Source organism: Taudactylus pleione, unplaced genomic scaffold (genome assembly GCF_031769625.1).
Source record: "Taudactylus pleione unplaced genomic scaffold, aTauple2 ptg000048l, whole genome shotgun sequence".
Classification (NCBI taxonomy): Eukaryota; Metazoa; Chordata; class Amphibia; order Anura; family Myobatrachidae; genus Taudactylus; species Taudactylus pleione.
Window position 1 is genome coordinate 2108482 of NW_028284450.1, and position 14731 is coordinate 2123212.

The window sequence follows — 14731 nt, forward strand, 5'->3', positions numbered from 1 at the left end:
TACATACACAAAGTATATTTACTAATCACATTGCATATGGTCTGATTATGTCTTAAATCATACAGATACCAATTCAAGTTCAGGATATTGAAAACAAAGATAATGGGATGTGGAAGTCTCTACGATTGTTGTGTTTTGCTGTTGTCAGTTGTGGTAAGAGATCTACATTTATTCATGCTTTTTATAGATATACTGTAGAACCCAAATCTATGTAGAATAGATGGTGAAAAACTTTCTTAATGTTCTCTGCTCATAGGTGTATTTATGATGGGTGTGTGGTGCACATGGGCTCCTGTATCCAGGGGGTCATGCACCCCACACCTTACACCCAAAATAGCCCTCTTCCACCATGATGCCATCTTCCCAATGACGTCTTTGGGAAGGTGGTGCTGCACAGTGACAGAAAAGACTCTGGCACTGTTCTAGAACCTTTGCTCTCTAGTGCGCCTGCACCATCTTTCAGAATATCACTGGGAGGATGGCAGCACGGAGGTGGATGGACCTGCTGAGTAAGGTAAGATGCCTGAGGAGGGGGCACTGTCTAGATGAAGGGGCCCCTTTGGGCATTAATAATTCACCCCTGACTCTGATTATGGAGTTTATGCATATATGATTTTATTTGTGTGTATAGCATTCATTTGTTATATACTTTATACAGTAGCTCTCTATATATAAATGAAAGTCCCCAAATTAGGGGTCTGCCTATTCATTCTGACTATCTCTTGAAACACTGGACAGATTTTGATGGGGTTTTTAGTTTTCTATACAGTATTAGTCAAGGAAGGTTTAGGTAAATGAACCATTCATGTGTGATAAAAGGGAGCAGAGTAGTGATGATTTTAGTGAAGCAAAGTCACAGAAAAAAATCTTGCACCAAGACGAAACAAAACCACCATCAGAACACCATGAAATTATTTCCATTCGATGGTAACAGACATTGGACCGCCACCATCAAATGGTAAAAACACTTGGAACAAAAACATTGATGGTTGTTTAAAGTGCAAGGAGGCTAGATGTATGTGGACATCTGTATATATATTATAGATTAGTGGGTTTGGTTTCTTGGAAATCAAACCCACCCGAACATACTGATTCCGAGTAGATCCGGGGCTCAGATCCTCTCGCCAACTCTGGATACTAGAAGCAATCGGGAAAGCGACTGCCTAAATACCGGCTGCCGGCTTCCCGACTGTTAGATCCCGGCAAGGGTGAAATGCCGGGCGTCTAGTTGTAGACGCCCGCATTTCCCCGACGCCGGGAGACCGGCGCCCGGCATCCTGATCGTGATGCCGGGCGCCGCGAGTGGACAGCCGCGGGGGGGAGGGTTAGGTTGAGTGCTCCCGGGGGGACTCAGGGTTAGGCACCCCCCCGGGAGGGTTAGGGTTAGGCTAGGGGGAGGGAGGGTTAGGCACCCCTGGGGGGGACTTAGGGTTAGGCAGCGGGGAAGGGGGTGGTTAGGGTTAGGCACTTAGAGGGGGGATTAGGGTTAGGCACTTGGGGGGGAAGTTAGGGTTAGGCACCCCTAAGGAGGGTTAGGGTTAGGGGGGTTAAGTTAGGTTAGTAGATACTCACCTATCCACGATCGGGATTTCCAGCGCTGTCGGGCTTCCGCTGCTTCCAACTCTGCTCATGTCGGGCTGCCGCTGACGAGAATCAAACAAGGGACAAAACATCATCCTTGCTTCGTCAGATTTTCTGTGATTTGGTTCCGATGTGCAGACTGTCGGATCCAACCAGCGGCCACTACCATGGTAACAGGCCGCTGTTTGGCTGAAAATGGCTGTCTATCAGCCAAACAAAGTGACCCTATAGTCTTCAATGGGCCCATTGAAGTCTATGGGGAAGCGCTGTCTGAGTGACAGTCATTCACAGTGGCCCCTGATTGGCTGGCAAACATACAATTGACAAAACACGTGTGTTCTGTCATTTGCAGGGTTAAAGCGATATATGTACATATAGCACTTCTCAGTCCAGATGGATCAGTAGCTGCTGTTTGTTTGTTTATTTAAACCCCTTGGATATTTGTATGGAGAAGAATACCGATCAGCAGTGTGAGTATATTGTGAGTGTATGTATTAAAGTATTACTTTTCTACAATGTGTGTGTATGGTCTTTTTTAATATTACTTTACAGGAGAACTACAGGTGCCAGCACACCCTTAATGCCCATGCTTGCTGTTTCTCAAAGTAAAGGCAAGCAGAACAGGCTTGCTGGGACCTGTAGTCCCACTACAATATTTTTAATTCTTATAATTTTTACAACTTATTACCCCACACCACCACCACCAGTGGTAGGGGGTACTGAATGTTCTGGCAGGGGGACCCAGTGAGGCACATCCCCCTGCTGTGGTATTACACCTCCACCAGAGAGGGTCCGGTGCTGGTTGTGTAAAATACGGGTACCCCTATAAAATTTCCCCTATATTTTCACAACCTGGACTTTCTCAGGAGCCCGGTGCTGGTTGTGTAGAATACGGGGGACCCTTACATTACACCCCTCCCAGTGGCGGTTCTTGGGGTATGCAAGCAGGGCTATTGCCCGGGGCACTGCGTCCTGCGGGTGCAGCCACAGTGTCCCCATCGGCGTCGTCTAAACAGACGGCACCCGCTTGCGCTTGCCCGCCCGGCCCTTGCACTGCCGACTTACCATACAGCAGCTGCCATTTGTTCCCTCCCACCTTTATCCCAGAATACTGATGCGGCACCTCCGTTGCATTCTGGGAGTCCCAGAATGCTAGGCGTGGCCACCAACATCACTGAGCAGGGGAGAGAGGACCGTCGGGACTGACCGCCGGGAAAAGCGCAGCTGCAGTGATTGCAGTTGGGTGTGGCTTGTCCGACTCCTCAGTCCTCCTCACACCTTGGTCGCTCCCTCCCAGCCGGATGCACAGTGAATGGTCATCTGGATTTTGTGAGTCAGCCTTGTCCCCAGCCCCAGCAGCAGGCAGATCATGGCGTTGGGCGTGGTGGTGGTAAGTTAAGTAGTACATCCATGCGGTACTAGTAGTATTATTTCTAACTGTGCGCTCAGACACCTACTGTAAGTCCCTGACTGACCTCTGAGTTCTGGCTCCTACTGACACTGGAGTTTGATTTTTTTTTCCATAACAGAGCAATAGTGAGTGACAAAGACAGCAGATTTAGGACAGGTGGGGGAGAGGGGAGCTCTTCATATAGTCATCAATAAAATATATAGAAATAAAACACAATTACAATAGTATGAATATTTATACATACATGATGTGGCTGTGGCCCATGCTGTAAGTTACACAGGCATATTATAGTGCTACTTATGTGCAGTCATCCTGAGACCCTCCTTACAATGACAAGGGACAGTGTGCAAATGCTAGAAGTGATATTTTATAGCCCATATCCCCATGCTCCTTTCTGTTTTAATTTTTTGCATATAAACTTTTTTTTTACTCTATATTACAGTGTGGCATAAAGCATTATAAAGGGCATTACTGCATGTAGCATAATGTGTTAGAAAGCCATTACTGCATGTGGCATAATGTGTTAGAAAGGGCATTACTGCATGTGGCATAATGTGTTAGAAAGGGCATTGCTGCATGTGATATAATGTATTATACATGGCAGTACTGCATGTGATATAATGTATTATACAGGGCATTACTGCATGTGGCATAGTGTGTTAGAAAAGGCATTACTGCATGTGATATAATGTATTATAAAGGGCATTACATCATGTGGCATAATGTATTAGAAAGGGCATTACTGCATGTAGCATAATGTGTTAGAAAGGGCATTACTGCGTGGCATAATGTGTTAGAAAGGGCATTACTGCATGTGATATAATGTATTATACATGGCATTACTGCCCCCCAGTAGTGGTCCCCCTATGCAGTGCCCGCCTATGTAGTGCCCCCCAGTAATGGTCCCCCTATGCAGTACCTCCAGTAGTGAGCCCCCTGTAGTTGCCCCCTGCAGTGAGCCCCCAGTAGTTGCCCACAGTAGTGAGCCCCCTGTAGTTGCCCCCAGTAGTGAGGCCCCTGTAGTTGCCCCCAGTAGTGAGCCCCCTGTAGTTGCCCCTTGTAGTGAGCCCCCTGTAGTTGCCCCAGTAGTAAGGCCCCTGTAGTTGCACCCAGTAGTGAGGCCCCTGTAGTTGCCCCCAGTAGTGAGCCCCCTGTAGTTGCCCTCAGTAGTGAGCCCCCTGTAGTTGCCCCCAGTAGTGAGCCCCCCCCCGTGTGCACACACACACAAAAAAAACAAAAAAAAAACACTTACCTTTATCCCCGCTCCAGTGCTGCTGCCGTGCATCCCCGGCATCCGCTCCTCAGCACTATGGGAGTGATGTAATTACGTCACTCCCATAGTGCACTGCGGGACCCGGAAGATGGAGCTCACTCCCGAGCTCCGTCCCCAGCGTCCGCTCCTCGGCACTATGGGAGTGACGTTATGACGTCACTCCCATAGTACACTGCGGGACCCGGAAGTTGGTGGGAGCTCCGTCCTCCGGCTGCCGCCGGGGGTTTGAATAGGAGCCGGGCGCCAGCTGGTAAAACACACTGAGCGGGCGCCCGGCAAATGGGTGTGCGAGCGCACCCCCTGCACCCTCCGTAGTTACGCCAGTGGAGGTGGAGCGCCGATCAGCAGAAAGAAAGGGCATTACTGCGTGTGGCATAATGTATTACACAGGGCATTACTGCGTGTGGCATAATGTGTTAGAAAGGGCATTACTGCGTGTGGCATAATGTATTAGAAAGGGCATTACTGCATGTAACAATGTATTATACAGGGCATTACTGCGTGTGGCATAATGTATTATACAGGGCAACACTGCATGTGGCATAATGTGTTAGAAAGGGCATTACTGTATATGGCATAATGTGTTAGAAAGGGCATTACTGCATGTGGATAATGTATTAGAAAGGGCATTACTGCATATGGCATAATGTATTAGAAAGGGTGATGAATTGGGGGTGTTCCACAAGGACATTTCCGATAGTGTGCGCGCCTGTGGTGCATGCAGAGGAGCACCATCTATAAAGACCTTTTTTCTGAGTGGGGGGGGGCTTAACAAGGGAACTTCCGCCCTGAGCTCCACCGTGTCTAGAACCGGCCCTGCCCCCCCCCCCCCCCATATTTTTACAACCAAAATCGGCTAAAAAACACCCAGTGCTGGTTATGTTATGGGGGGCCCGACACATTTTTTTTAACACTATTTTCTTTTACACACAGAAGCACTGCATAGATTACACTGATCTGTGCAGGCTTCTGCAAACAGGCTGTGAAGTGGTCAAAATTGACAGGAAATTAATACTGTAGGAACAAAAAACAGCCCCAAATTATGTAATTTTAGCTGTTTTTATCATTTGTTTAAAAAAAATACAGATCCCAAACAAAACACAACAATGAGTTAGAACCAAAATCAAAACATGGGGGTCGATGCACATCTGTCATATATATATTAGTTGATCGGCACACTGCCAGTCTTTGCGTTCCACCCACAGAAAGTGTCAGTGGTTGCCATAACAGCATTAGGGCGGATCGTGCATTCCACCTACAGGAAGTCAAATCCTGGTGGAGCGCACGCGGCCGATACACTGATGCACATTAGTGACACTGAGCAGCAGTAATCGTTGTTGCACAGTGCTTATGAGATGTAAGTAACATGATTTATCAGTGGCTCTATGTTATGTTTTTCTACATAGTCTGTTGTGATTTGTATTCCAACATGTGTGGGATATAGGTTTTAATTTGGGGGGGGGGTTTACCGATTTGTGTGGGAGGTTTTTATGGTGGACACTGGGTATTTATATGGGTCACTTGTACTCAGATTTGTTGACAAAGGTCCATTGTTGGAACCGAAACGTACAGCCATGGCCAAAAGTTTTGAGAATGACACAAGTATTGTATTGGTTTTTACAGTTTGCTGCTTCAGTGTTTTTAGACCTTTTTGTCAGATGTTACTGTGGTATACTGAAGTAAAATTACAAGCATTTTATAAGTGTCAAAGGTTTTTATTTGCAAATACATTAAGTTTAAGTAAAGAGTCAATATTTGCAGTGTTGACCCTTCTTATGCAAGACCTCTGCAATTCGCCCTGGCAGGCTGTCAATCAACTTCTGGGCCGCATACTGACTGATGGCTGCCCATTCTTGCCTAATCAAAGCTTGGAATTTGTCAGAATTTGTGGGTTTTTGTTTGTCCATCCACCTCTTGATGATTGAACATAAGTTCTCAATGGGATTAAGGTCTGGGGAGTTTCCTAGCCGTGGACCCAAAATTTTGATGGTTTGTTCCCCGAGCCACTTAGTTATCACGTTTGCCTTATGGCAAGGTGCTCCATCATGCTGGAAAAGGCATTGTTCATCACCAAACTGTTATTGGATGGTTGGGAGAAGTTGCTCTTGGAGGATGGAATTCTAGAAGTGCAAATACTTCCATCCTATGGCAGCCAGCATAATCACAGAAATTGTATCACAAATCAACACAGGGTATTATCATTCACCATATGAGTCATGGTGTGATCACTGATCTACAGAATATTCTTCTGAACTAGTTTATAGTTAATCAGGTACAATAAACCAGACATCAATCTATGGACATTGGCAAGTTACATATGTTTGATCTAAGGTATATCTTAGTGGCACAATTTGTCTAGTAGATATTTGTAAAGAGACCCATAGACATCTGGAGCATATAAATTGATACATTCATCACAATATGTAAAAGTACTTAGAGAAATAAAGGCAGATCCCTTTCTGACATGCTCTAGTGCTGCTTCTGCTCCCTGTGTGCAAAAACATTAATTCGGGGAGTGAACGTGCATATGGGGAAGCAGCAGCTTGTGGCACTGTGATAAAGTGTATTATTTCTCCTTTTTTATTTACCATTCACTATTATTTGTTTTCATTGAATCTTTTTCTCTGTTCAGGGGTACTCCTATTGCACCATTTGTATTGGAGGTTCTTGCACTGCTATAACAAGGTCCACTAATCAATAAGTGTAACAGCAGATGCTCTCACACTTATTCACTACCTGGAACAGGCTCTGATTTCTGATGGTGGGTGGGAAATGGGCATTTGTTTGATGAAGTAGATTGTTAGTAGCCATTTCCTTTCTGTACAATTCAGTGAGCAAGCAGCCTTCCTCAATGACATATAAAGATAGGTCTAGGAAGTTTACATTCTTTTTACTTATAACATAGGTTAATTTAATATTAACATTGTTGTTATCTAAAGTTTTGATAAAGTTCAGGAGATCGTCTTCACTGCCTTGCCAGATCCTCAAGATGTCATCTATGTACCTTAGCCAGGTTGTTATTTGGCTAGTGTATCTCTCATTTGCTTCACTGAAGACATACTCCCCCTCCCCGTCACCATCTGAGGAAGAGATTTGCATAAGTGGGTGCACATGCTGCACCCATTGTTGTTCCTCAGACTCGTAGAAGAATTTGTCCTCAAAGGTAAAATAATTTATATGTAGGACAAATTCAAGGAGATCCAATAGGAATTCCTTAAAATCATTATCACCTTCGGATCATAAAAAGTGTCTCACCGCTTTCATACCTTCACTGTGGCCACTGCTGGTATACAGTGATTCAGTGTGACCAGATATTGATTGTCACTCATTTGGAAGTCATGGATCCTTCTTAAGTACATCTCTAGTATCTTGTATATAAGAGGGAAGTGCTAGGACATGGTGTCTTAGATGTTGATCAATGAAGGTACTTGCTTGTTCTGAAAGACCCCCTATTCCAGAAACAATCGGTCTGCCCTGAGGTATATCAAGATTTTTACTTACCTTTGGTAGCATTTAAAATGTTGGGGTCTTAGGACTGTTGACTTCTAAAATGGAGTGTTCCTGTTTTGTAATTGCACCATTTTTCAATGCCTTATTAATCATTAGGTTGTACATTATATGGAAATTGTTGGTGGGGTTAAACATGATAGACTTATAACATGATGGATCTCCTAATTGTCTGCGTGGTTCTTCCAGATATAATGTCTTGGGCCATAGCACTACATTGCCCCCTTTGTCCGATGGTTTTATCAGAATGTCCTCCCATTCTTGTATTTCTTTGAGTACCTTCTTTTCTTCTAAAGATAGATTGACCCTTCTTTGTTTATTCAACCTCATGTGTAATGTTTCCATATCCCTTGAGACCAGGTCTAAAAAGATCTTGACCTCAGGGAAAATGTTCTCTTGTAGAATAAAAGTACTCTTCTTCTTACATAGGTTCCTCCTGATATGAGTTGGCGTGTGAGACTGATTGGTATTATAGATAGGATCAGACAATTCTTCTAGGATATTTAAGGCTTGAAGTTCTTCATTGGTAATGTTGGTATTTGAAAATTCTCCGCCAATATCTGTAATTTGTTCCAATCCTGGAGTATTGTCCTCACCTTTACTGATATTGTCTTCCTTATGTGAAGAAAACTTTTAAAAGTAATTTTCTTGCAAATAGTCTTAAGCCCTTTTCCCCTATGAATCGATCAAAGGATGTACTTGGGGAAAAGGATAAACCCTTTTGGAGTACATTCATCTGCACTTGTGTCAATTCCCTTGTGGACAGATTAATTATCTTCAGACTGTTGGTGGTACTTAGTTTCCTTTGTGCGTTCTTGACAAACAATGTTGTGGCTGGGGATGTCCCATACCCTTGTCTCTCTTCCTCTTCTTCTTTCCTCTCCGTATCCTCTTCCTCTTGGATTACGGAATCATCCTCTCACACCTCTGTCTTCTCCTAAAAAAGTGGGTGGGGTTGTTGGGGGTGATGATCCTAGATCCTCTGTCCCGATGATTCTGCCTCAGATTACTTATATCCTGTGGGGTATCTGAGGGTCCCTTGTCTTTTTGGGCAATTCCACCTAAAAATATTGCCTCCTTCAAAATCCTTGTTATCCCAGATAAACTTGTTTTTCTTTCTCTCTATAATTGAGTCCTCATAGGATTTTAATTTCTCTTTACATTCCTCAAAGTTCTTTTGAATGTTGGAATCTCTCTCAAATTCTTCTAACTTTTTACCTACAGTAAGTCTTCTATTTGTTTGTTACATTCATCTAGTACAAGTGTATTGTGCATGCTTAGTGAGGATATGCATTAATTCATGGGAGCATTTGAGAAGGCATGCTTCCCAATCATCTTTCAAGGCACCTGTGGCCAGTTCAAAAGTAGGAAAGATTTTTTGTTTCAAATAGTTCTCTATGGTCGTAATTTCCTAATTAGTTCTTATTTGTCTCTGTAGTGTTATTCTAAGTTTTTTCTATAGATCCTCCTCCCAGCTGTTGTTAGATGTAATATTGGCAAGAGTGTCAGGAAAAATGCTTTTTAAATCCCCATTTGTCCTACGTTTGTTGGATAATTCTTTTTTAAGACTAAATGCCATAATCAATTGTACTTAGTATGTTGAGTACTGAATATGTTGCTATATATGATTGTAGTATATCAATATATTTAGAATAAAAAGCTATTTTGACCATACCGTTCCTTAAGTAATGGAATCTGGGATAACCCAGTAAGTAAATTGTGATCAGAAGGGGAAAAAGGAGGGAAGGGGAAAAAAAACCTAAGCACAGGTAAGTAAAAAAAAGGGGATATTGGTGTGATGGTACAGATACAATACAATTTGTGCCACTGAGATATACCTTAGATCAAACATATGTAACTTGCCAATGTCTATAGATTGATGTCTGGTTTATGGTACCTGATTAACTATAAACTAGATCCGAAGAATATTCTGTAGATTAGTGATCACACTGTGACTTGACTCATAAGGTGAATGATAATACCCGGTGTTGATTTGTGATACAATTTCTGTGATTATGCTGGCTGCCATAGGATGGAAGTATTTGCACTTTTAGAATTGCATTATATTGCTGATTATATTTTTGCTGCTTCTTATTAAGCAGACTTTTGAGCTCTTTTGTAGCTCTTCTGTTGCTCCTACTCTTATATGTTGTTTGTGTATATTTTTGTATTTTAAATGAAATAATAAAAGTAAAGTTTTAATAATATACAGTATATAACGAGTTCCCCCAGAAAAATAGTTTATTTTCTTCCTGATTTTTATTGGGAGAGTCTAGACAGGTGATATGAACCAACATGGTTGCGCCTATGTACGCCCCCCCACCAGAAACCAGGATGCACGCATGCATGGAAGCCCTAGCAGACCGTGGGGAGAATACTCAGGAACCACTCACCTCCACTCCCAGCAACTGAACACCAAAGCTCAAGGACGCCAGCGCGTAGATGAGTAATGGCCGATCCCAGGCCGTATCCTGACAGTATCCCCCCCTATCAGGGTGGACTCTGAACACCAAAAACGTGCACTAGAAAAACTTAAAAAACTGAAAACTTGAGACACCAGAAAAACTTGAAAAAAACCTCTAAAATTGGAAAAAAATAAAACATACCAGGAAAAAATGTAAAAAAGTTTTAAGACTTGATATGAGGAACTGTAGGACTACCAATCTTGAGTTGATATCCAGTACGAATGGATGTTTTTTTCTTCCGGACTGATAGATCCTGTACCGTATTATCTTGTAAAGGGGGTAAAGCCATATATCTGAGTTTGATGTCTAGAGGTGGTGAAGTCAAACTAGAACCTTTGCCAGAAAAGGTAACTGAAGACGGACCAAATTCTTTAATCAGAGCTGTACTGAAGGCCATCACATCTTGTAGGATTGGATCCTTGGACTCAATAAGTGGGTTAGCCCACTCCAAAGCTCTTCTCTGCAGTTCATGATGAGAAACTTGACAAGGTTGGTGGAAGTGATACCACAAGATGGATTGGTTCTCATTAGTGTATCATAATGCTAAAGTAATGCGGTGTATTGGGGAACTTCTCCATCGAAGACTATAGGCAGCAATGCGTCAGACGAGTCCTGAGTTACAGAATTCTCTTTAGAGACAAAACCACTTAGAGATTCCTTAGACTGAAGATTGGGTGACACAACTAAACTTGATTGATGCTCCTCACTCAAATCAACAGAAGAACCAGAATGAGATTCAGGAGAATTGGGGTTGGTATTAGTTGAAGTAGCCCCAGAACATCTAAGCGAGGCAGAATTGGGACCGGAGACATCATGAACTGTTGGAACTTGAGAAGGTGAACCTTGAAGAGCACTAGAATGGGTCGAACCCAGTGAAAAGATAGAACTAGTATTAGAAAAACTTGTTGTCCACTGAGATAAATTGCTCTAAAGATGACTTCCTGTTGAATGAGGTATTTATTAATTCAAACAAGCAGTCTCCATCTATAATTTTAGCCTTATATTAATGTCTTTCCTTTGTTTTTTTGTTATGGACTCCAAAACTCTCACAAATGTTAGACCTTCCAACCCTTTATTTGCACCTCAGGGAGTTTTCTTGGCATCGAAAGCTTTAGCTGTTGAGCTACTTTTGTCTTCAGGAAAAAGATCTGATGAAGAACATGACATTTTCTTGGTCCTTAACTTAGAACCCTTTCCTTTCTGACAAATGGATACTTCAGATGAACTGGACATACAGACTGGAAAGGACAAGTCACTTGAAACTTCATTCTGGGGAGAGACAATTGAAGACTTTTCCTGAAGAATAACACTGGGAACCCCCTCCTGGGGCATGACACTTGAAATCCCCTCCTGGAGAATGGCAGTTTAAACCCCCTCCTGAGGTACCACTTCAGATAACTCCTCTTGGGGTGAAAAGCTTGAGACCTCCTCCTGAAGTATGACACTGGAAAGCCCTGCTGAGTTGTGAGACTTGAAATTCCTTTTTGTGGTTCGACAAATGCCCTCCTGGGGTATGAAATTTGAATCGGAGACCCTCTCTTGGGGTGTGAAACATGAAATGAAAACCTCCTCCTTGGGCATGAAACTCAAAATGAAGGCCCCCTCCCGGGGACATGAAACACGAAATAAAAAAAACCCTCCTGGAGCATAAAACCCGAAACTGAGACCCCTTCTTGGGGTGTGAAACTCAAAAGGAAAACCCCCTCCTTGGGCGTGAAACTTATAACCCCCTCTTGTGGTGAGAGACTTGAGACCCCCTTCAGGGGTGAGAAACACGAGAACCCTTTCTGTTGTGCGAGACTTGAAACCCCCTCTTGGGGTACAGGACTTGAAACCCCCTCCTGGAGTGAGAGTCCTGAGACCCCCTCCTGGGATACGAAACTTGTAACCCCCTCTTGGGGTATGAAACTTGAAACGGAGACCCCCTCCTCAGTTACGAGACTTAAAACCCCCTCTTGGAGTGAGAGACTTCAGACCCCCTCTTGGGGTACAAACCTTGTGACCGCCTCTTGGGGTACAAAACATGAATCTCCCTGCTAGGATGCGAGACTTGAAACCCCCTCTTGGGGTGATAAACTTGAGATCCTCTGTTAGTGTGAGAAACTTGGATACTTCAGATGAAGTGGACATACAGACTGGAAAGGATAAGTCACTTGAAACTTCCTTCTGGGGAGAGACACTTGAAGATTTCTCCTGAAGAATAACACTTGGTACCCCATCCTGGGGCATGACACTTGAAATCCCCTCCTGCAGAATGGCAGTTTAAACCACCTCCTGGTGTAAGACACTTGAAAACCCCTCCTGAGGTACCACTTCAGATAACTCCTCTTGGGGTGAAAAGCTTGAGACCCCCTCCTGGTGTACGACACTCAAAAGCCCAGCCTGGGGTGTGAAACATGAAATAAAAACCCCCTCCTTGGGCATGAAACTCAAAATGAAGGCCCCCTCCTGGTGTGTGAAACACGAAACAAAGGCCACCTACTGGGGCATGAAACTCGAAACGAAGGCCTTCTCCTGGGGCATGAAACTTGAAACGAAGGCCCCCTCCGGGGACGTGAAGCTTGAAAAAAATAACCCTTCCTGGGGTATGAAACTCGAAATTGAGCCCCCTCCTTGGGGTGTGAAACTCAAAACGAAACCCCCTCCTGGGGTGAGAGACCTGAGACCCCCTCCAGGGGTACAAAACTTGTAACCCCCTTTTGGGGTATGAAACTTGAAACTCCCTCTTGGCCGGACCACCCTAATTATGGCCCTGTTACTAGCATACTATAAAAATTACTAAAATATGCATTTTCCATAAAATATAGTCATAGGCATCATAGGATACCTGTGGCTCTGCATATTACACAAAATTAATTTATCAGTCGTATATTAGTCTACATTATTAATGTAGAGTTGGGCACAATTTACATGAGCCCCTTTTTGTGAAAGCACCTTTCTTAAACATAATATGTAAGTTATATGCCTATTCAAGAAATGCATAAAATATTATGTAATTTACGTAACAAGAATCTAAAGATTTATAGGTAAAGTTTATAAAATGTTTTACTTACTATTATGTAATTATGTAATATGTAGTTTTTGATATTTTCTAGGACTTTTGAAATCTACAGAAGTGTCTGCATGGACTTATCATTTTAACACCAATATTATGACATGGAACGAAGCCTATGATTATTGTGAAAAAACTTTCACTGGTATGGTTTTTATTCGAAGCAAAGAGGAATCATCCTTCTTAAAGGACAACCTGCAACCTGCTGATAAACACTACTGGATTGGGATCCGGAAAAAAACCCAGGCTTGGATACGAGTAGGAAGCAGCATATCCCGAACACAAGATGTGGAAAATTGGGCCCCAGGAGAGCCAAATAACAAAAATAATGCACAAGAATGTGTAGAAATCTACCTAGGAAGTCATAAATACAGTGGGAAGTGGAACGATGAAAATTGTAATAAGAAGAAAAGAGCTCTGTGTTACCTAGGTAGTATTTTTGTCACCTCGTCCCCACCCCTCTCACCATAGGGGCGATTCAGTTCAGTGTGATGTTGAATAGCACTGGGAATTAGTTCCTGGAGCTATTCAATTGTCCCCATTGTGACCTAAACTTAAATCGGGAGATGCAGATTATGTCGCCTAATGCCAGGTGTTTATTCGTGGTAACCTGCATTCTCCGATTTTGTGCCAGGCCACGATACTGTTAGTGTACATGCTTAGCCCACAACCAGCATCACAACCCTACTTTAGTTGTATTTAGAAATCCTGTAGTCGCGGGTCAACAGCGTGGCCAATTAAATAGCTACAGGAGTTCATTCCCGGTGCTATTTAACATCGCACTGATTTGAATCGTCCCCATGGTGTGCACTTGCAATGTATCATTTTGTATTATTATGTAATAAGAATTATTATGCCAGTGTAGTGGAAAGAGCCATAAGAAGTTACATCACGTTATAATTGCACAGGGCTCTATTTAGTCAAAATTGAGCTAAACAGAAGAAAAATATTGTCGCTTTTCACCGTCTGTACATTCCTGAATTTATATAAAAAGATCTGTCAGGACAGCGCAAGCACAAAGGAAATGTTTTGGCGAAATGAAAACTGCCCTTTATTTGCTGTCTTTTGCAATTGCGGAAGAAAAACACATACTTTTAACCTGGGCTACCCAAGCATTCGCCTACCCACGCACTGGGTTACCCATGCACTGGACTACCCATGTATTTGCAGAGTGGGTCCGATGGATCAAGGACAGTGCTGCGCTCTGAGAGAAAGCAGGAAAGTACTTCCACTTCCCTCCTTTTCTCCAGTGCGAGCAGGCAGAGCACCATCTAGAGATGGCATTATGATCAAAAGATAAGAGAAGCAAAGTTACTCTCATCTTTATAAATATCATTCCTGTGAAGCCATCATTGATACTTATGGGGTTGCAGGAATCTGACAGGAGAAAAGAAAAAGCAAAGAAATCTGTGATTTCACTATACGAAATATAGTGAAACAAT

The 14731-nt window shown here is 43.1% G+C and overlaps 1 protein-coding gene across 2 annotated transcripts in view; it reads left to right on the forward strand.

The window, feature by feature from the left end:
* Positions 1 to 14731, forward strand: part of LOC148537611 (E-selectin-like) — a 228256-nt gene that overhangs the window by 31816 nt on the left and 181709 nt on the right. The window contains exons 2-3 of one of the 2 annotated variants that reach the window (XM_088460535.1): positions 66 to 153; positions 13333 to 13719. In XM_088460535.1, the coding sequence (XP_088316661.1) occupies positions 66 to 153; positions 13333 to 13719 (475 nt within the window). The remainder of the gene's footprint in view (positions 1 to 65; positions 154 to 13332; positions 13720 to 14731) is intronic. The other variant, XM_088460536.1, reaches the window with a different exon arrangement.